The 25,422-nt window shown below is 44.3% G+C and overlaps 1 protein-coding gene across 4 annotated transcripts in view; it reads right to left on the reverse strand.

Moving 5' to 3' along the window:
- Positions 1–7,120: 7,120 nt before the first annotated feature.
- Positions 7,121–25,422, reverse strand: part of LOC124037046 (histone-lysine N-methyltransferase, H3 lysine-79 specific-like) — a 37,194-nt gene continuing 18,892 nt past the window's right edge. For 2 of the 4 annotated variants that reach the window (XM_046351669.1, XM_046351670.1), the window contains exons 10-29: positions 25,289–25,357; positions 25,077–25,183; positions 20,987–21,028; positions 20,750–20,833; positions 20,388–20,607; positions 20,152–20,265; positions 19,888–19,979; positions 17,404–17,505; positions 17,161–17,298; positions 16,871–16,996; positions 15,329–15,777; positions 15,126–15,228; positions 14,876–14,992; positions 14,735–14,777; positions 14,066–14,625; positions 13,655–13,857; positions 13,480–13,553; positions 9,459–10,139; positions 7,935–8,628; positions 7,121–7,770 (exon numbers count right to left, since the gene is read on the reverse strand). In XM_046351669.1, coding sequence (XP_046207625.1) covers positions 8,039–8,628; positions 9,459–10,139; positions 13,480–13,553; positions 13,655–13,857; positions 14,066–14,625; positions 14,735–14,777; positions 14,876–14,992; positions 15,126–15,228; positions 15,329–15,777; positions 16,871–16,996; positions 17,161–17,298; positions 17,404–17,505; positions 19,888–19,979; positions 20,152–20,265; positions 20,388–20,607; positions 20,750–20,833; positions 20,987–21,028; positions 25,077–25,183; positions 25,289–25,357 — 3,914 coding nt within the window. In that variant the 3' untranslated portion in view covers positions 7,121–7,770; positions 7,935–8,038. The remainder of the gene's footprint in view (positions 7,771–7,934; positions 8,629–9,458; positions 10,140–13,479; positions 13,554–13,654; positions 13,858–14,065; positions 14,626–14,734; positions 14,778–14,875; positions 14,993–15,125; positions 15,229–15,328; positions 15,778–16,870; positions 16,997–17,160; positions 17,299–17,403; positions 17,506–19,887; positions 19,980–20,151; positions 20,266–20,387; positions 20,608–20,749; positions 20,834–20,986; positions 21,029–25,076; positions 25,184–25,288; positions 25,358–25,422) is intronic. The other 2 variants (XM_046351671.1, XM_046351672.1) reach the window with 2 other exon arrangements.

A 25,422-nucleotide genomic window follows, 5' to 3' on the forward strand; every position in this document is an offset into this window, starting at 1 on the left:
ATCAAATGTTGCTTTTATTTACTAGGCCTACAGGAAATGGTATCAAGTCCATTATTTCCCCAATTGTGGACATTTTTTCCTGAAATGTGCATTCCCCACTAGACAGACAGAACTGAAGAGTAATTTCTCAAAACACACACTGATAAGCCTAGCTTTGTACAGAACATACTACTCTAATAGTAGTAGAAAAATTATGAACTTATCCCAAACCTACATAGCGTCATTGTCAGGCTCCTTCACTTTAAAGCCTAAAAATCTTGAATAAAAAGCATAAAGAGCACCTTTTTAATATGCATAATATCACCAATAAGCAGAGACGCAAATGAAACACTTCATAAGAAAACATTTTATTAATCATAAAAAGCTAAACAAATTTCAATTTGTCATTAATCATATTTAAGATAAAAGCACCAACACCAAGAGTTTCCATGACAACCCAGGGTGTTTTGGAAAGTAGGTTTGCCTATTGCACCTCAAACCTGCCCTGGCTTTACTGAGTTAGTTAAATTAATTCCTTCAACCACACAGCGTTCTCCTATGTAAGGATCACAACACTGATGGTCAAAGGACATTTCATTTTGAGAAAGAGGAGAGGGATTGAGACGTGTGAGAGAGTAGGAAGAGATGAGGCTTTTCCACGACATCTTCAGACTAGTCGAACAAACCTGCAGTCTTTTGCTGGCGTGGCTGGATGTGTGTGACAGTGAGAAATTGAGACGACAAACATACATCTAAGGCAGTTTGTCAACTCATAGCACCAATATCAATTTAAGTTACATCAAAATATAAATGCGGTCCCTGGTCCTGAGAAAGGGAGAAACACAAGTCCCAGTTTTAAGATAAGTGGGACATACAGTATTCAAAGTGTTATAGCATTTCAAGATATCTGATAAGTTCCTGAGAGAGACTTGGCAGGATTCAGTTTTGGTATGTGGAAAAGTCTTAACTGTAAAGTTATGCATTGAGAAAATGTATAGAGCACTATATGTCTTCAATATATATCATCCACATTTGCCAGAGAGATCATAGGCGTAGTTCTTCAGTGGACATATTAGAAATGGGGCATGTTGTAAAAGTTAGTTAAAACCTGAACAATATTCACTACCCAATACTATTCTCACTCCCACACACATTGCCACTCCAGCCAACTAGGAAGTATATATATTTATATTCAGATGAAAAAGTAAACGAGAGCCTGTGTTGAAGTTTAAACCTTCCCCCTCTAGCACAACAGGAGAAGTGTATTAATCAATAGCTGCATTTTCCCTCATTTTAAGTGTGGGAGAGCACTGCACTGTCTGTTTAAGAGTATTACAACTTGATCTGAATCTTGTCATAAAAGCGTAATTGATAAACTGTGATGAAATCAAAACACCAAGAAAAAAAATGAAAACAATCATTACAAAAAAGACCTGTCAGCGCTGTTAACAATGGAATTCATGTCTGACATGAACAAATCATTGTCCTCACTTCACTTGAACATGAAGGGTTGATAAACATTCCTGGTTACAAAGCACTCGTTTACCGGACCACATTGTGACTAATGCTTTGATGAGTCATTTTTCTTTGAGGGTATAGGTGAAACAAACAAAACAGTGAAGAGAAATTAATGTCCTGCTGCTTCAAATCCTCAATTAATAAGGACTCATTTGGCAATCAGATCTAAAGGAAGCCTGATTGTTACAAACTCACATAATACCTACTAGTTATTCTACTACCAGTTATATTGGAACAATTAACATGTAATTACAAACAGATGTAATATGCTCACGCTATGGGAAGGAGGCGGTTTTAAGACATATCCCAGGCAGTAGAAATGAGATGACATTTGGTTTTTGGATGTACCCAGAACATTTTCTGAAATCAATTTGTGTGGTTGAAAGAGCACCAGTATACGTTTTTCTTTAAAAAGCACAAAGTAAATCTGATACAATCCAGACAGTCTAGTTTCAGCACAAAATCTCTGTCTGCATGTGTTAAGCACATAGCACAAGCGTCGAGTCTCTCTAGATAAATATATACAGTATCAGTCAAAAGTTTAGACACCTACTCATTCATGGGTTTTTATTTTTGTAACATTTTCTACATTGTAGAATAGTGAATAGATCAAACTATGAAATAACATATGGAATCATGTAGTAACCAAAAGAAAAGTGTCCAAACTTTTAACTGGTACAGAGGAGCCCTCATTGACACTGAATAGTCATGCTGTTTCTCACTATTAAAGCACTGGCTTAACAAATCTGCACCTCTGTCTCCCTTGGGTCCTGGCCCAACCTGTTTGACAGGTTGTAGAAGTTGGCCACATGTCAGCCCCCCCCCCAAAATAATTAAATAATACCCCAAAGCAATCTAGGCGTTTCATATTCAGCAACACACCATTAAAACTTAAGTTAAAATTAAGAATACAAGAAAAACATTTACAAATAGTCCTGAACAAGTGGCAAGTTTCTGAAAGCTAAAGGGTGTTTCGCAGTATGCCAAAAATACTGTGTGAAAACATCTAATGAGAGCGTTACCTATTGCCTTAACTCTGAGCCAAATTGTCTGCAGTTGTACACTAGTACAACAATTCAAAAATCTGATAACTACACTTTAAATATGAGAAAGAATGCCAGAAAATGGCATTTAAAACGTCCCTGTGTACAAGAAGCACCAAGTATCAACAGTTATTGATGTTCTTAATATTGTATAAATAAAATGAGGCACAGTCCAGAGTTATACAGATTGTAGCACCAATGTTCAGACTACGTTAAGTACACACTTATACCTAATGCATTCTACACTGTTACACATTTCAGGAGAACAAAAAAACAAAAACATGACAGCATAAATATAATCAAAATTATACACAATTAAACAGTCAGAATGTCTCCCATTCACAGTACAATGTTGTTTACAAAAATGAAATAAATCAAGTGAAAATTGCCCAGTAGTTTGTTGTTATTCATGCATTTACCAGTGTGTGGGTGAGGATGTTTGTATACCAGTGTGTGGGTGAGGATGTTTGTATACCAGTGTGTGGGTGAGGATGTTTGTATACCAGTGTGTGGGTGAGGATGTTTGTATACCAGTGTGTGGGTGAGGATGTTTGTATACCAGTGTGTGGGTGAAGATGTTTGTATACCAGTGTGTGGGTGAGGATGTTTGTATACCAGTGTGTGGGTGAGGATGTTCGTATACCAGTGTGTGCAGATTGGACAGGCTGTAGAAAGTACCACTACAGCCTTCAGTGGACAAAAGGTGACACGTAAAAAAAATATTTTACCCATCCCCTGTGAACTCCTTGAGGATTCCAGAGACTTGCCTGAATACAACACAGACCATATTAAAAGTCCCAAAATTACACCTGCATTTTTCATCCTATCAGTGTTTTCAGCAGGGCTATAAAAACAAAACCAAGAAGCTTAAGTTAGAGTAGTTGAAATTCCTACTTGTGAAGAATGCACATTGCGTTGCAGGTCCCTACTCCCTAGCTGGCTCTATAAGTAGTGATTATCAACTGACCGTCTCAGTAATTGAATCCTGTTTCCCCATTACATCCTCAAGTCTTTCTGCTGTTCACTTCTATACATTTTGACACAGCATTCAAATGAATGAGAAGACCCTAGAGGCTTACTATTACATTTCCAGAAACTGTCATTATTAACATAAATGATCACACCAATAACTTTTTTTTTAGTGCTGTCCCTGCACCAGGGATGTTGCCACAGTGAGGGAACACAAATATGTTATCCAGTGTGTTTGAACCAACAGCTTCTCGTTTCATACTGTATCCAAAAGCTAATGCGGTCAAATCATATTTAATTCACTGAAGAAATTATCAGGGTTAAAGGTTAGCTAGCAGAGCGACAGAGATGCAGTCACAGCTGCATGGTCCCTAGTCCTGTACAGAGTCGGGTTAAACTGGTCTAGACTGTGTGTAATTAATATATATACACACACACACACACACACACAGTGGGGCAAAAAAGTATTTAGTCAGCCACCAATTGTGCAAGTTCTCCCACTTAAAAAGATGAGGCCTGTCATTTTCATCATAGGTACACTTCAACTATGACAGACAAAATGAGGGAAAAAAATCCAGAAAATCACATAGGATTTTTTGTGAATTTATTTGCAAATTATGGTGGAAAATAAGTATTTGGTCAATAACAAAAGTTTTCTCAATACTTTGTTATATACCCTTTGTTGGCAATGACAGAGGTCCAACGTTTTCTTTAAGTCTTCACAAGGGTTTTCACACACAGTTGCTGGTATTTTGGCCCATTCCTCCATGCAGATCTCCTCTAGAGCAGTGATGTTTTGGGGCTGTTGCTGGGCAACACGGACTTTCAACTCCCTCCAAAGATTTTCTATGGGGTTGAGGATCTGGAGACTGGCTAGACCACTCCAGGACCTTGAAATGCTTCTTACTGCCTCCCGGGTGGCGCAGTGGTTAAGGGCGCTGTACTGCAGCGGAGACTCTGGGTTCGCGCCCAGGCTCGGTCGTAACTGGCCGCGACCGGGAGGTCCGTGGGGCGACACACAATTGGCCTAGCGTCGTCCGGGTTAAGGAGGGTTTGGCTGGTAGGAAAATCCTGGTTTCATCGCACACCAGCGACTCCAGCGGCGGGCCGGGCGCAGTGCGCTCTAACCAAAGTTGCCAGGTGCACGGCGTTTCCTCCGACACATTGGTGCGGTTGGCTTCCGGGTTGGATGGCGCTGTGTTAAGAAGCAGTGCGGCTTGGTTGGGTTGTGTATCGGAGGACACATTACTTTCGCCCGAGCCCGTACGGGAGTTGTAGCGATGAGACAAGATAGTAGCTACTAAACAATTGGATACCACGAAATTGGGGGAGAAAAAGGGGTAAAATTAAAAATAAATATATATATTTTTAAATGCTTTGTGGCTGGGCCACTCTTATGAAGCCACTCCTTTGTTGCCCGGGCAGTGTGTTTGGGATCATTGTCATGCTGAAAGACCCAGTCATGTTTCATCTTCAATGCCCTTGCTGATGGAAGGAGGTTTTCACTCAAAATCTCACAATACATGGCCCCATTCATTCTTTCCTTTACACGGATCAGTCGTCAGAAAAACAGCCTCAAAGCATGACGTTTCCACCCCCATGCTTCACAGTAGGCATGTTGTTCTTTGGATGCAACTCAGCATTCTTTGTCCTCCAAACACAACAAGTTTTTACCAAAAAGTAATATTTTGGTTTCATCTGACCATGACATTCTCCCAATCTTCTTCTGGATCATCCAAATGCTCTCTAGCAAACTTCAGACGGGTCTGGACATGTACTGGCTTAAACAGGGGGACACGTCTGGCACTGCAGGATTTGAGTCCCTGGCGGCGTAGTGCGTTACTGATGGTAGGCTTTGTTACTTTGGTCCCAGCTCTGCAGGTCATTCACTAGGTCTCCCCGTGTGGTTCTAGGATTTTTGCTCACCATTCTTGTGATCATTTTGACCCCACGGGGTGAGATCCTGCGTGGAGCTCCAGATCGAGGGAGATTATCAGTGGTCTTGTATGTCTTCCATTTCCTAATAATCGCTCCCACAATTGATTTCTTCAAACCAAGCTGCAATAACCCCAAATTGTAGATTCTGTCTTCCCAGCCTGGTGCAGGTCTACAATTTTGTTTCTGGTGTCCTTTGACCGCTCTTTGGTTTTGGCCATAGTGGAGTTTGGAGTGTGATTGAGGTTGTGGACAGCTGTCTTTTATACTGTTAACAAGTTCAAACAGGTGCCATTAATACAGTTAATGAGTGGAGGACAGAGGAGCCTCTTAACCTGTTCTACCCCCTACTTTTTCGAACATTCTGTTAAAAATCGCGCAACATTTCAGCGTCCTGCTACCCATGCCAGGAATATAGTATATGCATGTGATTAGTATGTGTGGATATAAAACTCTGACGTTTCTAAAACTGGTTAAATCACGGCTGTGACTATAACAGAGCCTGCGTTTCATCGAAAAGCGAAATAAAAACTGATCACTGAAAACTGGAAAAAGTATCAATGCGCCACTTGCATGTATTGTTGAATGGAAACCAAATTACCTGGAGCCGAGATTGCAATTCCTACAGCTTCCACACGATGTAACCAGTCTTGTCAATTGCCTAGGCTTTTTTTCTTGGTCAAACGAAAAAGACAGCCCATTTCCTCCGGTCTCCGACAGGATGTTTTGGAGTAGAAATTTCTGAACATGATTTGAAGACGTGGAGCTATTGAATATACATCGCTCCGTGATCAATTTGATAGATTATTAACGTTTACTAATACCTAAAGTTGCATTCCAAAAGTATTTCGAAGTGTTTTGTGAACGTTTATCGTCGACTTTTTTAATTTAAAAAAATGACGTTGCGTTAATAAAACACAGTTTTTTTCCTTGATCACAGTCTTCATAGATCGATATCTAGGCTATATATGGACCGATTTAAATCGAGAAAAAGACCCAATAGTGATGTTTATGGGACATCTAGGAGTGCCAACAAAGAAGATCGTCAAAGGTAATGAATGTTTTATATTTTATTTCTGCGTTTTGTGTAGCGCCGACTATGCTAATTATTTTGTTTACGTCCCCTGCGGGTCTTTTGGGGTGTTGCATGCTATCAGATAATAGCTTCTCATGCTTTCGCCGAAAAGCATTTTAAAAATCTGACTTGTTGGCTGGATTCACAACGAGTGTAGCTTTAATTCAGTACCCTGCATGTGTGTTTTAATGAACATTTGAGTTTTAACGAGTGCTATTAGCATTTAGCGTAGCGCATTTGCATTTCCAGATGTCTAGATGGGACGCATGCGTCCCGGGTCGAACCAAGAGGAAGAAGAGAAGAAGTTACAGGTCTGTGAGAGCCAGAAATCTTGCATGTATGTAGGTGACCAAATACTTATTTTCCACCATAATTTGCAAATAAATTCACAAAAAATCCTACAATGTGATTTTCTGGATTTTTTTTATGTCTGTCATAGTTGAAGTGTACCTATGATGACAATTACAGGGCTCGCTCATATTTTTAAGTGGGAGAACCTGCAATTGGTGGCTGACTAAATACTTTTTTGCCCCACTATATAGATGCGTTTACACAGGCAGACAAATATATATATATATTTTGCACTAATTGGTTATTTGACCAATCACATCAGATCTTTTTCAGAGCTGATCGGTCAAACGACCAATTACTGGAAAAAATATCAGAATTGGTCGTCCTGTGTAAACAAATTATTTGTGTGTGTGTGTGTGGGGGGACAAAGAAAACACCCTGGTGGTCAGATAATGACAGAACAAAGATGATACTGGGATGAAGGTACAACAGGAGTCTCCCGCCATATACAGTCTGTCTTTAGTAATATAACATGGACAACTACACTGCTAACTGTGCTTTCTTCTGTCATCAAATGTTGAGTCTTAAAGCTCAATATAGTCATCTATATTTCATACTTAGTAGCACCAGGTTACATGGTGACAGTGATGTACCTGTACAACTTACTGCCATGGAAACAGTGCATGTCCTGTGTCTCTATAACGTTAATGTTCAGAGCAGGCAGCATACCAATTCATTCAGGATGGGAGGTACACAACTCACGGATTACAGTCAGCCTCAACCCACGACACAAAAACCCCCGTGACCGCTCAACTCCGCTCAGGATGCCATGCTGTGTGTGTCAATGTGAGAGTGTGTGGCAATTTAACAGGCTTAGGAGCACCAGTGAAAGAGTACCGTGGTCCACACCTGGCCATTTGCATAGGTTACGTTGGGTTGAGGTAGATATTCTTCAGTTACCTGCCAGGGAGAGGAAAGAGCCAGGTTCAGAAAACAAGACAAAATTCTGCCGTGACCAAGGGCACATAACAGGATAGGACATGGCAGACATGAGACGGCTCATGAAGAACGGATTTATCATAGAGCTAATCTATTCACAAACCTAGAGTAGGAGTCTAACTTACCTTGTTGGGACTGAATAGCAGCTTGGGGAGAACAGGGACAACCAGATCTCTCCTCCTTATCCCTCTGACTGACCTACTCCCCCCCCCCCCCACCCCCACCCTACCTAGGCCGGGAACCGGTGTGCTGAGAGGACGACATGTAGGAAGCAGGCAAGCCCAGAGTCCTCCACATGATGCCCCCACCTCCTGATATACTGGCTGGGGTTGGAGGGGGCAGGTGAGGGGGGGTGGTGTGCTGTGAAGTTACGAGAGGAAGGAGGAAGGTGGGCAGAAGCAGCAGCAGAGGAGCCAGAGAGAGAGATTGAGGAGGACTGTGCCCTTTGATGCTGGAGGGAAGAGGCAACTAGTCGTGAGGAGAGGAAGGACTCAGAGCGAGACGAGGGAGTGGGCTCAGAGGAAAAGGGGACAGAGGAAGAGTAGGAGACATTAAGTAGAGGTGGGGGAGGTGGAAGAGAGCGCATGGGGGGCAGAGGAGTGTGCAGTACTGTCTGGGTGCGGCTATGCTGGGCCTGTGAGAGGGGCAGGGGGATGGTGGAGGACACAGAGGCCAGGAAGGAGGAGCATGAGTGAGGGGCAATGTGCTGATGCTGCTGAGAGGAGGAGAGACTGAGCAGAGAGCTGAGGCCTCCTGTGGCTGGCAGCACAGCCCCAAACTGATGGGACGACACTGAGGGCACCACGTGGTGAAAAATACCTGCGGATTAAACAGCAAGAGAGAGAGATGGGGGGAGGACAGAGAGATGGGGGAGGACAGAGAGATGGGGGGGAGGACAGAGAGACAGAGGGGCTGAGCCAGGATTTGCATAGCGCCAAGCAAGTCATACAGACAAGCACACAGAAAGCAGACAGACATTTCACTTTGACACATCAACTCATTCAAGTATTACAACATAGCTCAATGGCCATTCCTCTGCTTTAAATTGATTGTGGTGTTCTAATAAAACAGCAATGTGGCAAATCATAGTGAAATGTCTATAAATTACACAGAAGACAAGCAAGTGACACAAACACCCATAGAAAATGGCCATGTTGATTAGGTTTCTTTGATTCAATTTTCAATGCTTGAGAGATCTATATCTTACCAACACAGATAATCACAGATGCAATATGTCTTTATTATATTAAAAGGACATTTCCTATGTCCGTGGCCATGACTTCATGAACCAATTTTGTCATCTTAAGGATCTGTACTCTCATTGAAGTATTAGGCATTTCCCAAGGGTGTCTAACTCAGCTTCTGTACAGCCAGTCCATGGCAAAGCAAAGCAGCAAGGGCATTGAGACAGGCAGCAGCACAGGGCTCCCACACTTACCTCTGTCCAACTTCGGGCCTCTCCATTGAATCCCTCTGGAGCTGTCTAACACAGCAACCCTATCTAAGGACTGATCTCACAGGAAGAGTAGCTCTTGCTTTAACAACAGCTAATGGGAATCCTAATAAATGCTAAATCCTCTATCCCAAACCATAGTTAACAGTGCTGCTGAAGGAAAGGTAACCGATTAGAATATGTCAGTGGGCCTCACCTCCAGTTGCTCCGCCTGCCAGCCCAGCGCTGGAGAAGCTCCCCAGGGAAGAGTGTCCGTTGACCAGGCGAGAGGTCCCGCTCACCGAGGTGCTGGGCGTCTGGGCCCCAAACAGGGACTGAAGGACAGAGGCCCCCCCGAGGGGGAACTGGGCCCCCAGGTACTGTCCCACAGAAGCCCCTGAGGCTGATGACACAGCTACTGGGCTTCCCCCCACCTTCCCACTCAGGATACCACCGCTGGCAGCCGCAGAAATGAAGAGGTTTTGGCTGTTTCCTAGGCTGCTGGATGTCTTCAGCTCCCACTCCCCCCTGGGCTTCTGTTTCGGCATAGCCTGCCTCTCAGAGCCGCTTCCTCCCTGGGGGCCTGCCCCTGGCCGGCCACCAGCCTCCTGGCTGAGGAAGGGGCTAGGGGGAATGTACGGAGATGCTGAGGACTCGCCCCCACCCCCTTCCCCCCCCCTCCTCTGCTGCGGTTTGTGATCAGAGTCTGAGTCGGTGCCTAGGCCCAGTGGCTCTCTCCCCATACCGAAGGGGGAGCCCCCCTGCCTCAGCTCGCCTGGGGGCTGCTTGGTGTCTGAGATGGGGGAGAAGGTAGACTTCCACTTGCTGTTGGAAGATGAGGATGAAGAGGAGACTTCACTGCCAGTGCTGTTCCCACTGCTGCCTCCAGATTTCCTTCCTGTTGACCCAATAGAGAGAAAAAGTAAAGTGGGGGGAAAAAAGCAAAAAGACAAAGTACAGTAGACATTGGACAAGTGACAGCGCTGGAACGATAAACTGAAGTTACCGACACGGCCTTCCTCTTTCCGAAGCAGTTTATGTAAGCCAGTAAGCCAGCACAAAGAGATGCCTTTTGAGAAGCACAAGGATGACTGTTGCTAAAAATGCAATTGTGGGGGAATACAGTTTAAGCAACTACTTTTGTTCTACACTGAAAATGTTGCATGTTAGGTTTGTTTTCAAAGATTTTACTGAGTTACAGGTCACAAGAAAATCTGTCAATGGAAATAAATTAAATCAGGTCCCAAACTACAGATTTCACATGACTGGGAATACAGATATGTATAAATAAAAAATTAGGTATCTGTGACGAACAAATATATATTTACATACACTGCTCAAAAAAATAAAGGGAACACTAAAATAACATCCTAGGTCTGAATGAATTAAATATTCTTATGAAATACTTTTTTCTTTACATAGTTGAATGTGCTGACAACAAAATTACACAAAAATGATCAATGGAAATCAAATTTATCAACCCATGGATGTCTGGATTTGGAGTCACACTCAAAATTAAAGTGGAAAACCACACTACAGGCTGATCCAACTTTGATGTAATGTCCTTAAAACAAGTCAAAATGAGGCTCAGTAGTGTGTGTGGCCTCCACGTGCCTGTATGACCTCCCTACAACGCCAATCTTGGTGTTCTCTGGCAAATGCCAAACATCCTGCATGGTGTTGGGCTGTAAGCACAACCCCCACCTGTGGATGTCGGGCCCTCATACCACCCTCATGGAGTCTGTTTCTGACCGTTTGAGCAGACACATGCACATTTGTGGCCTGCTGGAAGTAATTTTGCAGGGCTCTGGCAGTGCTCCTCCTGCTCCTCCTTGAACAAATGCAGAGGTAGCGGTCCTCCTACTGGGTTGTTGCCCTCCTACAGCCTCCTCCACGTCTCCTGATGTACTGGCCTGTCTCCTGGTAGCTCCTCCATGCTCTGGACACTACGCTCACAGAGACACAGCAAGCCGTCTTGCCACAGCTCGCATTGATGTACCATCCTGGATGAGCTGCACTACCTGAGCCACTTGTGTGGGTTGTAGACTCAGTCTCATGCTGTCACTAGAGTGAAAGCACCGCCAGAATTCAAGTGACCAAAACATCAGCCAGGAAGCATAGGAACTGAGAAGTGGTCTGTGGTCACCACCTGCAGAACCACTCCTTTATTGAGGGTGTCTTGCTAATTTCCTATAATTTCCACCTGTTGTCTATTCCATTTGCACAACAGTGGAGTTTGATTTCACAGATTGACTTGGAGTTACATTGTGTTGTTTAAGTGTTCCCATATATATATATATATATATATATAGATCAGAAAACCAGTCAGTGTCTGGTGTGATCATCATTTGCATGATGCAGCTGGACACATCTTCGCATAGAGCTGATCAGGCTGTTGATTGTGGCCTGTGGAATGTTGTCCCACTCCTCAATGGCTGTGGGAGGTTGCTGGTTATTGGCGGGACATCAATCCAGAGTATCTCCAACATGCTCAATGGGTTACATGTCTGGTGAGTATGGATGCCATGGAAGAACTGAGACATTTTCAGTCCCATGCTGGATCATGAGGTGATGGCGGCGGATGAATGGCACAACAATGGGCCTCAGGATCTCGTCACCGTATCTCTATGCATTCGAATTGTTATCGGCAAAATGCAAGTGTGTTTGTTGTCCGTAGTTTATGCCTACCCATACCATAACCCCACCACCAAGGGGCACTGTTCAGAATGTTGACATCCACAAACTGCTCACCCACATACACTGCTGCCATCTGCCCAGTACAGTTGAAACCGGGAATCACTTAGTGTGTTGTGGAATCTGTTATGAATGTATTGTAATGTTTTAAAAATGGTATAACTACCTTAATTTAGCCAGACCCCAGGAAAAGTAGCTGCTACCTTGGCAGCAGCTAAGAGAACCAGGGTAGCTAGCCTGGGGCGTTGGACTAGTAACCGGAAGGTTGCAAGTTCAAATCCCCAAGCTGACAAGGTACAAATCTGTTGTTCTGCCCCTGAACAGGCAGTAAAACCCACTGTTCCTAGGAAGTCATTGAAAATAAGAATTTGTTCTTAACTGACTTGCCTAGTTAAATAAAGGTAAAAAAGAAAATCAAAATATTTCTTCAGCGTGCCAGTGTCCATCGAAGGTGAGCATTTGCCCACTGAAGTCAGTTACAACACCAAACTGCAGTCAGGTCAAGACCCCGGTGAGGACGACGAGCACGCGGATGAGCTTCCCAGAGACGGTTTCTGACAGTTTGTGCAGAAATTCTTGGTTGCGCAAACCCAGTTTTATCAGCTGTCCGGTCTCAGACTATCCTACAGGTGAAGAAAGCAGATGTGGAAGTCCTGGGCTGGTGTGTGGTTACATGTAGTCTATGAGGCTGGTTGAACTTACTGCCAAATTCTATAAAATGACATTGGAGGCTGTTTATGGTAGATAATATTTGAATTCTCTGGCAACAGCTCGTGGACATTCCAGCAGTCAGCATGCCAATTGCACTCTCCCTCACATCTTGAGACATCTGTGCCATTGTGTTGTGCCAAAATTGCCCATTTTAGTGGCCTTTTATTGGGCCCAGCACAAGGTGCACATGTGTAATGATCATACTGTTTAATCAGCTTCTTGATATGCCACCTGTCAAGTGGATGGATTATCTTGGCAAAGGAGAAATGCTCACTAACTGGGATATAAACAAATTTGTGCACAAAAGTTGAGATAAGCTTTGTGTGTATGGAACATTTCTGGGATATTTTATTTCAGCTAATGAAACAGCATACATTTACTGATAGATTAATCTATTAGCCTACATGGCTATATAGCAACAATATAATATTTTGAGTTAGCAATCTAGCTTGTATTTTGAGTCAAACCTTTTTAGTTCCCACTTCCTCAGGTGGTGAATAATAAAGCCTAAAGGCCAATATGCACAAAGATGTGAGCAAATTCTTTGAAGAGCACCCCAAAATTATAATGCAGATTATTTTGGACCCTATTTAATCATCCATTCCCTGGATATGTGAGATGAAATAGCTTACTTTTTAAACCATAGGCTACGATCTCAGTTGTCTTAATTGGGACTGAAAAAGAGCCCTGTAAAGTATTTTTTTATCATTGAATTTATTGTTATCGAGCAAAATACTAACATTTATCATGATATGACTCTGTCCATATCGGTCAGTTCTATAATATCATGTTTATTATGCAGGCTTCAGCGGTCACATTTGGACGTTCCTTACCCCGCTCGCTGTTCCCTGGTCTGCCTGCTCCATCTCTACTCTCCAAGGAAATAGTGGCAATCTTCCTTTCAATTCTAAAAAAAAAAGACAAATTAAAAGAAAATATAAAAACTTAAAATGTACTCTTGTGTAGAGAAGCAGCAACGTGGCTTTTCTGCTTCACCATTTACTATACCTTGAGCTGGAGCTGTCAGCAGGGTAGCCAGAGTCGTCGTCAGAGCTGGGTGCAGAGGAGTAGTGTCCTGAGCCGTTGATCTCCAGAGGGCGTTCTCTTTTTAGTACAGGAGGCTGGTCCATGTCTGGCCCACAGGGGCTACAACCAGACTGCTCCGGGGAAGAAATGGCAGCAATCTCCAGAGGCTGGTTAATGTTGTTCACCTGACACGACAAACACAGAAACCATTAGGGAATCAAACAACTCTTGTTGGAATCAAACAACTCTTCTTGAACAACTCTTGTTGAAATATGTATAGAGTAGATATTTGGGAATCAAACAACTCCTATAGCAAGTACCACGCTGCAATCAACTTAGCCATGGACCACATACTGAAGGACAGGGAAGCAACTTGAATGTGGCTTCACTCACCATGGAGTTGATGTTGAGTGGGGATCCTGAGGGTTGGCTGGTGGAGCTGAGCCCAGGAAAGGACCTCCTCTTTGGGGAGCCGCTGGCAGGTTGAGCCCCCATGGAGCTGCGCTTTCTCCTCCCACGCTTGCGCCCCTCTTGTGATCCATGGCCGTGGGTGTGTGTGTGCTGGGAGCCCGGCGAGTGGTGGTGGTTATTGGTGTTGTGGTTGCCGTGGTGATGTTTGCCCTGCCTGCCCGAGCCAAGGTGTAGGCGAGTCACTGCGCCCCCTGAAGAGGATGAAGATGAGGAAGAGGAGGAGGAAGAGAAGAACATGCGGCGTCTGGACTCGCTGTCCTGGGGCTCAGAGTCAGACTCACCGTGCCGCTCGGCCCAGTCCTCAGGGAGGATTCTGGGGGGGCCGTCAGCGTAGTGGAGGACCCCCCCGGTGCTGAGAGGGGGGCTGTGGCCTTGTGTTGGTCCCGTTAGAGGGGCACCGTGAGGGGGAGGGGAGGGGGCAGCACTGTCCTGGTCCTCAGAATGAGAGCCTCCGTTCATCAGCCCTGAGCTAGAGGAGTACCCTGAGGAAGAACAGAGCGTGTTAGACGCTGGTCCTTCAGGAGAGGTCTGTCAACACATGCAAGTTTCAATGGATGTGGTTAAGGTACTAGTGTATTTGGGGCTGCTTACCATTGGTCTGGCCCGTCTGGAACACAGGACTCGGTGTGCTCCTCTACAAAAACAAAAGTTTGAGTCAACCGTGTTTTATTACAGCACACGTAACCTTTATTACCCAGTCCAAAATCAAACCCTAGCTCTACATGTACTCACCAGTCTCTCAGCTCGGCTGGGCAGCACCACACTGGCCAGGGGGATGCTAACAGGGAGCTTGCTGGGGTGCACCGTGCTGAGGGGGATACTGATGGGCAGGCTGGTGATGGTGTCACCCTGGATATCACACACAGACAGAGGACAACTTAGGGAGGAAAATACAGGGAGAGTAAATAGTGTTTGAGTCAGCATGGTAGGCTGTGTGTCAGGATGGAGTCAGACAGTGTGGGAACAGAGTGGATAGAGTTACCCTCTCAGCACTCCTGGGTGTGTTGTTCTGCAGACTGTCTGATGAGTTGGGAGAGAGGCAGCTCAGTTTAGCTCCTAATGGAGAGGTGACAGCAACCATATCCCTGCAGGAACAGAAGTGTCAGAAATACAGTACTCTACAAACATGTAACAAACCTATTAGCAGAGTCCCTACAGTGGTTGTAGATATTAAACCTGACTAACCTGAGACCAGTGAAGCCCAGGCCTCTGAAGTGTGCCAGACTAGAGTCCTGGTTCAGGTGCCTGCGCAGGGCGATCTTAGCTGGGGAGTAGCGGGTGTAGTCGGGGAGGGGGTGACCCAGCTGCCTGTGTCGGGCATCTGGGGTGGGGGGTACAATCTCGTGGTCGGGCGAGATAGGCAGGTAGCGGGAGAGCAGCCCTCCCTTGGTCCCCACACCACCCCTGTGGAAGCAGGGCGGGGCGATGCTGTTGATGGACAGCTCAGGGCTGAGACTGTTGAGGCTGGCCGCAGCCAGGCTGAGTTTGGGGGTGTGGTGGTCCAGGGGAGGACGGGGGAGGGCCTCCAGGCCGGGGAGGCCCTTGTGGTAGAGGGAGCCCTCACAGGGACTGTAGGACTTGAGCTGGAGCAGCTCCTGTTGCCTCTGACTCTTCTCCAGTTCCACGATGCTGATCTGAGAACCAACAACAGGGGGAGTCATTGCATAAGGTAAGAAGAGGAACAAAGCTTTATGAGAACATGCCACTGCTTCACAATAACAGTAGACGGATCCTTTCAATTATTTCTGAGTATGTCAGTAGAAACAGGCAGGGGAGGAAAGAGGGGATTCAGGCAGGGCTATAAGAAGGTTGGAGCACCAGAAAATACAATTCTTTAAATAGATTGAGATATAGCCTATAGCTGGCCTATATGAATGAGCTATTTCTGAAGCACATGTTGTGCCCTACAAACTAAAAGGTAACCCTGGAAACACATCTGCTTATTATAAAAAGCAAAAATGTTGATACAAATAACTAATTGAAATTACCAAGTAATTTGTTGAATATTCGGTTATGTAAGTTGTCAGGTTGTGCTCTAAAAAAACAACACTCATAAACTAAATAGGAAGTTCCATGTCCACAACAATGCTTAAACCACTTCAGTAGACCACTTGTTGTTGAGTGTTGTTAACCTTTCATTTAAGTGTGCACCATGCCCCTCTATAGCAACAGACTATTGTTTGGTTAGCAGTGTTTGTAGCTCACATCTGTAGGGTTTGCAAAACAAATGGATGCAAATAATCATGATGTCTTGCTGCAGGGTAGGCATAAGCTACATTGGACTTAACTTTTAATTGAGGTTTTTGAGAAACACAGACAAGAAAGCCTTTAAATCTACCATTAACGTCGCAACACAGTGGTAGACATACTCAAACCGCACACAGACGGGCATTCCTGTGCGTTGCCTCTTCAGAAAGTTGCAGAAAACACGAATCACTGATGCATTCTGTTCATGTCTTATGATACACTTAAGCAAATTAATATTTTGAACTGACTAGCAACAATCTGTTTTCTATGTAGCCTAGTAATGGCGCAATCACAACACTTTCTTCTTCTTTAAAACACTTTGCAACAGTACAGAAAAGCCTAATTATCTGGAAGATTTTTTTCCCTAGACGCACTCGTGCTCACAAATAAAAATTTCCAGGACGCACAGTAAAATTTTAAGGAGTATAAGCGACCAAAATGCCTGCACTTTAGAGCCCTGGGAACAGGTGAGAGGTGTACCTGCAGCTCGAGGCAGTGGCGCTGTTTCTCTGAGATCTGTCTACGCAGGGCCTGCTTCTCCTTCAGCAGGCTCTCAAGACACAGAGAGCTCCAATCCAGCTTCAGCTCCTCACATCGAGACTTCAACTGAGACAAACAGACACTTCCAGGTAGTTACATGCCTCTGGTCCAACAGTGTCAAGCATGCAGATGAAATCCAATGTGAAAGCGGCCAGAGAGAAGTCAGCCAGGAATACAGTATAAGTCGCTCTGGATAAGAACATCTGCTAAATGACAAAAAAAAGTCTCACCAGGAGCAGGCTGTGATCCCTCAGCTCGGCCATGTCTCTCTCCAGCTGCTTGGTCTGCTCCTTCAGTTGACGGTTGTGGGCCGAGATCTCCTTCTGGGCCTCCAATAGGTCCTCCATGGTGAGGGCCTTCACTCCCAGCTGAGTGGAACAGACATGGTACAACTTTCAGGGATCGAGTACTCAACCACTATTTGAGTCTCAATATACGCTCTTTTTATTAGACAGTCACCAGTGTCTGCCTACCTCATCCAGTTTGTGGTGGAAGAGCCCTTTGATTTTCTCTTTGTGGGTCTGACATGCAGTCTGCAGATGCTCCGCCTGCCCAGAAAGCCCTCTGTGTTTGAGCTGGAGGAGAGAGGGAGACGGAAGGAGGAACACAAGCGAGGAAGCTTTACAAGTCGAGGCTAAATCAAATCAAATTTTATTTGTCACATACACATGGTTAGCAGATGTTAGTGCGAGTGTAGCGAAATGCTTGTGCTTCTAGTTCCGACAATGCAGTAATAACCAACAAGTAATCTAACCTAACAATTCCAAAACTACTACCTTATAGACACACAAGTGTAAGGGGATAAAGAATATGTACGTACATAAAGATATATGAATGAGTGATGATACAGAGCGGCATAGGCAAGATACAGTAGATGGTATTGAGTGCAGTATATACATATGAGATGAGTATGTAAACAAAGTGACATAGTTAAAGTGGCTAGTGATACATGTATTACATAAGGATGCAGTAGATGATATAGAGTACAGTATATACGTATACATATGAGATGAATAATGTAGGGTATGTAAACATTATATTAGGTAGCATTGTTTAAAGTGGCTAGTGATATATTTTACATCATTTGCCATCAATTCCCATTATTAAAGTGGCTGGAGTTGAGTCAGTGTGTTGGCAGCAGCCACTCAATGTTAGTGGTGGCTGTTTAACAGTCTGATGGCCTTGAGATAGAAGCTGTTTTTCAGTCTCTCGGTCCCAGCTTTGATGCACCTGTACTGACCTCGCCTTCTGGATGATAGCGGGGTGAACAGGCAGTGGCTCGGGTGGTTGTTGTCCTTGATGATCTTTATGGCCTTCCTGTAACATCGGGTGGTGTAGATGTCCTGGAGGGCAGGTAGTTTTGACCCCGGTGATGCGTTGTGCAGACCTCACTACCCTCTGGAGAGCCTTACGGTTGTGGGCGGAGCAGTTGCCGTACCAGGCGGTGATACAGCCCGACAGGATGCTCTTGATTGTGCATCTGTAGAAGTTTGTGAGTGCTTTTGGTGACAACGTGCTGCTGCGCCTTCTTCACGATGCTGTCTGTGTGGGTGGACCAATTCAGTTTGTCTGTGATGTGTACGCCGAGGAACTTAACTTACTACCCTCTCCACTACTGTTCCATCGATGTGGATAGGGGGTGTTCCCTCTGCTGTTTCCTTAAGTCCACAATCATCTCCTTAGTTTTGTTGACGTTGAGTGTGAGGTTATTTTCCTGACACCATACTCCGAGGGCCCTCACCTCCTCCCTGTAGGCAGTCTCGTCGTTGTTGGTAAACAAGCCTACCACTGTTGTGTCGTCCGCAAACTTGATGATTGAGTTGGGGGCGTGCGTGGCCACGCAGTCATGGGTGAACAGGGAGTGTACAGGAGAGGGCTCAGAACACACCCTTGTGGGGCCCCAGTGTTGAGGATCAGCGGGGTGGAGATGTTGTTGCCTACCCTCACCACCTGGGGTGCGGCCCATCAGGAAGTCCAGTACCCAGTCGGTCGAGACCCAGGGTCGAGCTTGGAGGGCACTATGGTGTTAAATGCCGAGCTGTAGTCGATGAACAGCATTCTCACATAGGTATTCCTCTTGTCCAGATGGGTTAGGACAGTGTGGTTGAGATTGCATCGTATGTGGACCTATTTGGGCGGTAAGCAAATTGGAGTGGGTCTAGGGTGTCAGGTAGGGTGGAGGTGATATAGTCCTTGACTAGTCTCTCAAAGCACTTCATGATGACTGGTAGTCGTTTAGCTCAGTTACCTTAGCTTTCTTGGGAACAGGAACAATGGTGGCCCTCTTGAAGCATGGGGGAACAACAGACTGGGATAGGGATTGATTGAATATGTCTGTAAACACACCAGCCAGCTGGTCTGCGCATGCTCTGAGGGCGCGGCTGGGGATGCCGTCTGGGCCTGCAGCCTTGCAAGGGTTGACATTTTTAAATGTTCTCCTCACGTCGGCTGCAGTGAAGGAGAGTCCGCATGTTTTAGTTGCGGGCAGTGTCAGTGGCACTGTATTGTCCTCAAAGTGGGCAAAAAGGTTATTTAGTCTGCCAGGGAGCAAGACATCCTGGTCCGTGACAGTGCTGGTTTTCTTTTTGTAATCCGTGATTGACTGTAGACCCTGCCACATACCTCTTGTATCTGAGCAGTTGTATTGAGATTCTACATTGTCTCTAAAATGACGCTTATCTTGTTTGATTGCCTTGCGGAGGGAATAGTTACACCGTTTGTATTCGGTCATGTTTCCAGTCACCTTGCCTGATTAAAAGCAACATTGCCCTTGTCCTGATCAGATGCAACATTCCCAGAAGGATAGTCTCATCCAACATGACTGATAAAGAGAGGTGTGAGAGTTGCGGTGTGAGTCTGAGGGAGTGAATAATTATTACTTTTTAAAAAGGTGGCAATACCATTAGTGATTGTCAGAGTTCACAAGATGGAGTGAGTGATTTGGACATTCCATTTACCTTCTCCTGCTCCAGGACTTGCTGCAGGTTGTTGCGGTACTGAGGTGTCTTCATGTAGGCCATGAACTGGAGGTACTGGACTTTAATGTTGTCTGTGTGAGGAGAGAGCAATGGCTTATCAGGACTGACTGACTGACTGACTGACTGACTGACTGACTGACTGACTGACTGACTGACTGACTGACTGACTGACTGACTGACTGACTGACTGACTGACTGACTGACGTGATAACTAAGGGTGGGGGTGAGGGTAGCGGTGCTCACCAAGAAGCTGTTGTAGGCCAGGAGGACTGGGGCCCAGCAGAAGTTGGCCAGATGCATAGTGCTGAACTTTGGGAGGTAGCTGGTAGAAGGGACTTTGAGGTGACCTGTATGCATCTGTAGAAACACAGAAAGTCAGCTAAACAGACATGGACCACAATGAGTAAAAGGCTGAATAACACAAATGCACAAGGGTATATGGACACAGCCCTGAGTAAAACTGTCACCAGGTGGCTCACCCTGAGGGGGTGCTGCTGAGAGGGTCTTGGCATGCAGCAGATCCAGGGCACTCTGGCTGCTCTTGCTCTTTCGCTCAGCTGCGGCTACAGCAGCCTTCTTGGGACGCCCGCGCTTCCGAGCACTCAGCTTGCGGCCCTTGAGGAGTTTGGCGCGCCGCGGTTTGGGTGGCGCCTTCACGACTGCCAATAGGCCTGGTCGCTCAACCTCCTCACAGGAATCCTAAGACATATACAGGGAAGGGACCAGCATGAGAGAGAAAATTCGGACCTAGAGCTGCTAAAGTGATCTCATATCATAGGGTAAAGCGCAAGAACTTAGCATAGAGACGTGAAAAGACTATAAAGTCAGCTAAGTCACTTGCCTTGTGCTCCTTTGCCTTGGTTGGCGTGGTGCTGTTGCTTTTACTATTCTTTTCTTGACGACGCCGAGCTGCTTCTTGCTCCTCCTAAAAACACATAGGAACATCTGTTGTTTACCATGTGAATCGTTCAGCATGGCATGAAATAGGAGCAACAGTAAAGCTGGAGGTGACCAAGATTGCCCACAGAGTAATGACAATATAAAATAGTGCAAAAGGAACAAACTTTTTTTAGCTTACCCTGAGTTTAGGATTTTTGAGACTATGAAAATAGTTTTCAAGCTGAAAAGGAAAAAGAAGGTATCAAGTATTGCACAAGGACATAGGGGAGAGTGACCTCTGCTATCTAAGCGCAGTGCCCTTGTTTGACACTGTCCATAAGCCCTCCAACACGTGGATGAGTTAGTGAGGAGCTACAGAAACAATGCAGCGATGACCTCACCGTTTCCACTGCCTCCAGTGAATGGATACATTAACCTCGAAGGCTCAGCCGTTTAGCTATTTGATTTAGAATTTTAGGACCCCTAGTTATAATTTCATTAACGATTCCAATTTAATTAAATATTAAAAATAAATTGGCTACTACTACTGCCCACAGAAATGCAATGAATAACTCCTTCATAAATGTCAAAAAGACAAAATAAATCTCAAGGAATACGTTTTTGAATTGTCTGTCCTATTTCTAGGACATAAGAAAGCTCAGGAAATATTTTTTTTCGGAACACATTAAACCCCTTATTTTTGTTCACAAAACTACCTCCATACTTCTATCTGTTTGTATGGGTTACCTTCAGACGAGTCCCGTGACACTTGTGGGGGTTGTAGAGCAAAAGAGTCATCTTTCCATAGAGTGGTCATATTAGTTTGTAGGCCAAACCGTTCGGACGCTAGAGACGTTTGTGAGAAGACCGATTTTCAGGATGTCTCATGGTCTGACAAACACCGCTGTAGCTCGGCCACCTTCAACCACAGATGCGGAAGGCCGACATAGGCAGATGGTGGATTGAGACGCAGCCCATGCAAAAAAACAGATATCTCCATCTTAAAACTGACGGATGCGTCAATCGATTTAAGGATTAAAGACTTACCCAGTTATTTCACTTGCACTGAGATGGTACAAACCAGTATAGACCAGTATCAAGACCAAACATAACTAACAGAAGGACACATTTCTAGGTCAGGATTCTCCATCCCTATTCCTGGAGAGCTTACCATCCTGTAGGTTGTCTTACTAACCTGATTCATCTTATCAACCAGCAACTGAACAAAAATAAAAAAGTAACATGAAATGATTTTACTGAGTTACAGTTCATATAAAGAAAATAAGTCCATTTAAATAAATTCATTAAACTCTAATTTACGGATTTCACATGAATGGGCAGGGGTGCAGCCACTGGACAGCCATAGGCCCAGCCAACCAGAAGTTTTCCCCACAAAAAGGGCTTTATTACAGACAAAAACACTGTTTCATCAGCTGTCCATGTGGCTGGTCTAACATGCAGACCACACCGCTCTTGTTACGTGCAAGTTGCAAATTAACATTTACACGTTATTCAATCATTTAATCTGAACTGCTCACTGAACTTGATATATTTTTTAAGATTGATGTGCTTGCAGGTCACACCTCTCCCATCTCCTCATTGGTTTTTAGGAACATATACCCACATGGATGATTGAAAGATTAAGTGAGGTCCACACTCCAAGCCCAGTTGGTGGTGGTAAATGCACCTTAACCTCTTCAACCTATGGGGGCACTATTTCATTATTGGATAAAAAAAGTGCCCGTTTTAAGCGCAATATTTTGTCACAAAAAGATGATCGACTGCATATAATTGACAGCTTTGGAAAGAAAACACTGACGTTTCCAAAACTGCAAAGATATTGTCTGTGAGTGGCACAGAACCAATGCTAGAGGCGAAACCAAGATTAAATTTCATACAGGAAGTGAGCCAGATTGAGGTGCTGTGTTTCAATGTCTCCTTATATGGCTGTGAATGCGCAAGGAATGAGCCTACACTTTCTGTCGTTTCCCCAAGGTGTTTGCAGCATTGTGATGTATTTGTAGGCATATCATTGGAAAATTGACCATAAGAGACTACATTTACCAGGTGTCCGCTCTGTGTCCTCCATCGAAACTATTGCGTAATCTCCAGGTGCGTGCATTTTTCCATTTTGAACAGATGAAAAAAACAAACTGCCACGAGTGACTTATCGAATAGATATGTGAAAAACACATTGAGGATTGATTCTAAACAACATTTGCCATGTTTGTCGATATTATGGAGTTAATTTGGAAAAAAAGTTTGCGTTGTAATGACTGAATTTTAGTTTTTTTTTTGGTAGCCAAACATGACGCAGAAAACGGACCGATTTCTCCTGCACAAATAATCTTTAAGGAAAAACTGAACATTTGCTATCTAACTGAGAGTCTCCTCATTGAAAACATCAGAAGTTCTTCAAAGGTAAATGATTTTATTTGAATGGTTTTCTGGTTTTTGTGAAAACGTTGCCTGCTGAATGCTAACGCTAAATGCTAACGCTAGCTATCAATAGCTATCAATACTGTTACACAAATGCTTGATTTGCTATGGTTGAGAAGCATATTTTTGAAAATCTGAGGTGACAGTGTTGTTAACAAAAGGCTAAGCTTGAGAGCTAGCATAATTATTTCATTTAATTTGCGATTTTCATGAATAGTTAACGTTATGGTAATGAGCTTGAGGCTGTATTCACGATCCCGGATCCGGGTGGGCTCGACGCAAGAAGTTAAAGTTGGTTGCCAACTGCCATATAAAGTCCACAGAAGACTGGAAAGATTACCAGAAAATAACTAGGTTTACCTTTTAATCTGTGGATTCATTGTCGGAGTAGAGGATCTTGTGCATTTCAGCTCAAATAACCCAATGTTTATATCTCAGGACAAATTATAATGAATGTTTGATGCGTTTCAATCTGTCCCCAAATTAGTTGTCTCAGAGTTCATTTTGATATTTCAACCTGCGTGTCCTGATCACGTATGGTCTGGATGGACAGAAATCAACATTCGCACGCCCCGTTCTAGTCAGCATGTAAGACGATCCTGCAGGTGAAGAAGCCAGATGTGGAGGTCATGGGCTGGCGTGGTTAAACGTGGTCTGTGGTTGTGAGGCCAGTTGGACCTACTGCCAAATTATCTAAAACGACATTGGATGCGGCTTATGGCAGAGACATGAACATTAAATTCTCCGGCAACAGCTCTGGTGGACATTCCTGCAGTCAGCATGTCAATTGCACGCTCCCTCAACTTGAGACATCTGTGGCATTGAGTTGTGACAACTGCACAGTTGAGTGGCCTTTTATTGTCCCCCAGCACAAGCTACACCTGTGTCAGCTAATTGATATGCCACACCTGTCAGGTGGATGGATTATCTTGGCAAAGGCGAAATGTTCACTAACAGGGATGTAAACAAATTCATGGACAATTTTATAATTAAGCTTTTTGTGCATATGGGAAAAAAATGACATTTTATCTCAGCTCATAAAACCGAACCTTTACATGTTGTGTTTATATTTTTGTTCAGTATAATTATTAGAATCAGGTGCACTACATTAGGATTGGCAAGAAACCCTCCAGGACCATAGCTCTCCGGGAACAGGGTTGGAGTGTCCTGTTCTAGGTTCTATTGGCACAATATGCCACCACGACCAACAGGCAGAAAAGTGAAAATTTCCTGCTTGCAGTCAGGCTAACTGAGTGCAAAAGTAAGCAAGCAAGTCCTGTTTTTAATGTTCCTAAACAAGTTGAAAACACTCATGGTACAACATGTAGGCTAGTAGTAATGTTGGTTGCGCCATCACCTGGCTCAGTATCACCTCTCCTCTGTCCACTGCAGGGCTATACCAGCAGATGCAGTTGTTTCCTGCAGGGATATGTCCGACTAAACATGTTCTGAGTACTGCTACCGTACGCATTGGTATTTTATATACACAAGAACTGATTGAGAGCTCTCATTCAATTCAAAGTTGCCCTACTATAAACAGACTTTTCCCCCCGTTTTTTCCCCTTCTTTTTTTTATTTTTACAAGGAGCACATGTGCACCTAAGTTGGAACATGTAGGTGCACATAGAAATGTAGGAGCACAATTAAAACATTTTGGAGGTAATAAAGCTAGAATCCTTTTTTTTTCTCTCACCGCACGGGTGCTCCCAAATCAAAATTCTAGGTCGTACAGCAAAATATTTAGGCGCATATGAGTAAAATGGTGTCACTGTAGAGCAACTGCCATTACAACATTGTGCATGTATTGGGACGGAGGGGATGAGCGTAAAAGAGGGGAAAGCTTGACTCACTATGGTGCGGTCTATCGTATGAAGGTAGTAGGAAACTGGTTTTCCAGTCCAGGACACTGAACCCCTCAACGGAGACAACTCCACGACTCTCATTATTGTGCCAATGTCTGAAAAGGAGAAACAAAGAGCAGAAAGGCAATCCATTTAGTTCATGAAAACACACTAGAATCTTTGAGATCCATAAGAATGATATGAACATGATGAAAACCTACCACTCAAGTTTCGACTGTTGATTCTAAAATTTAGAGGTGCAAAAGGTTTTGAGGATACAATTTTCCCACCTAAAAGAGAAAAAACATGATCTTCCCATGAAGACACTTCACAAAAGGCTATTTGAGAATGCTTA

Source organism: Oncorhynchus gorbuscha, linkage group LG06, assembly GCF_021184085.1.
Source record: "Oncorhynchus gorbuscha isolate QuinsamMale2020 ecotype Even-year linkage group LG06, OgorEven_v1.0, whole genome shotgun sequence".
Taxonomy (NCBI): Eukaryota; Metazoa; Chordata; class Actinopteri; order Salmoniformes; family Salmonidae; genus Oncorhynchus; species Oncorhynchus gorbuscha.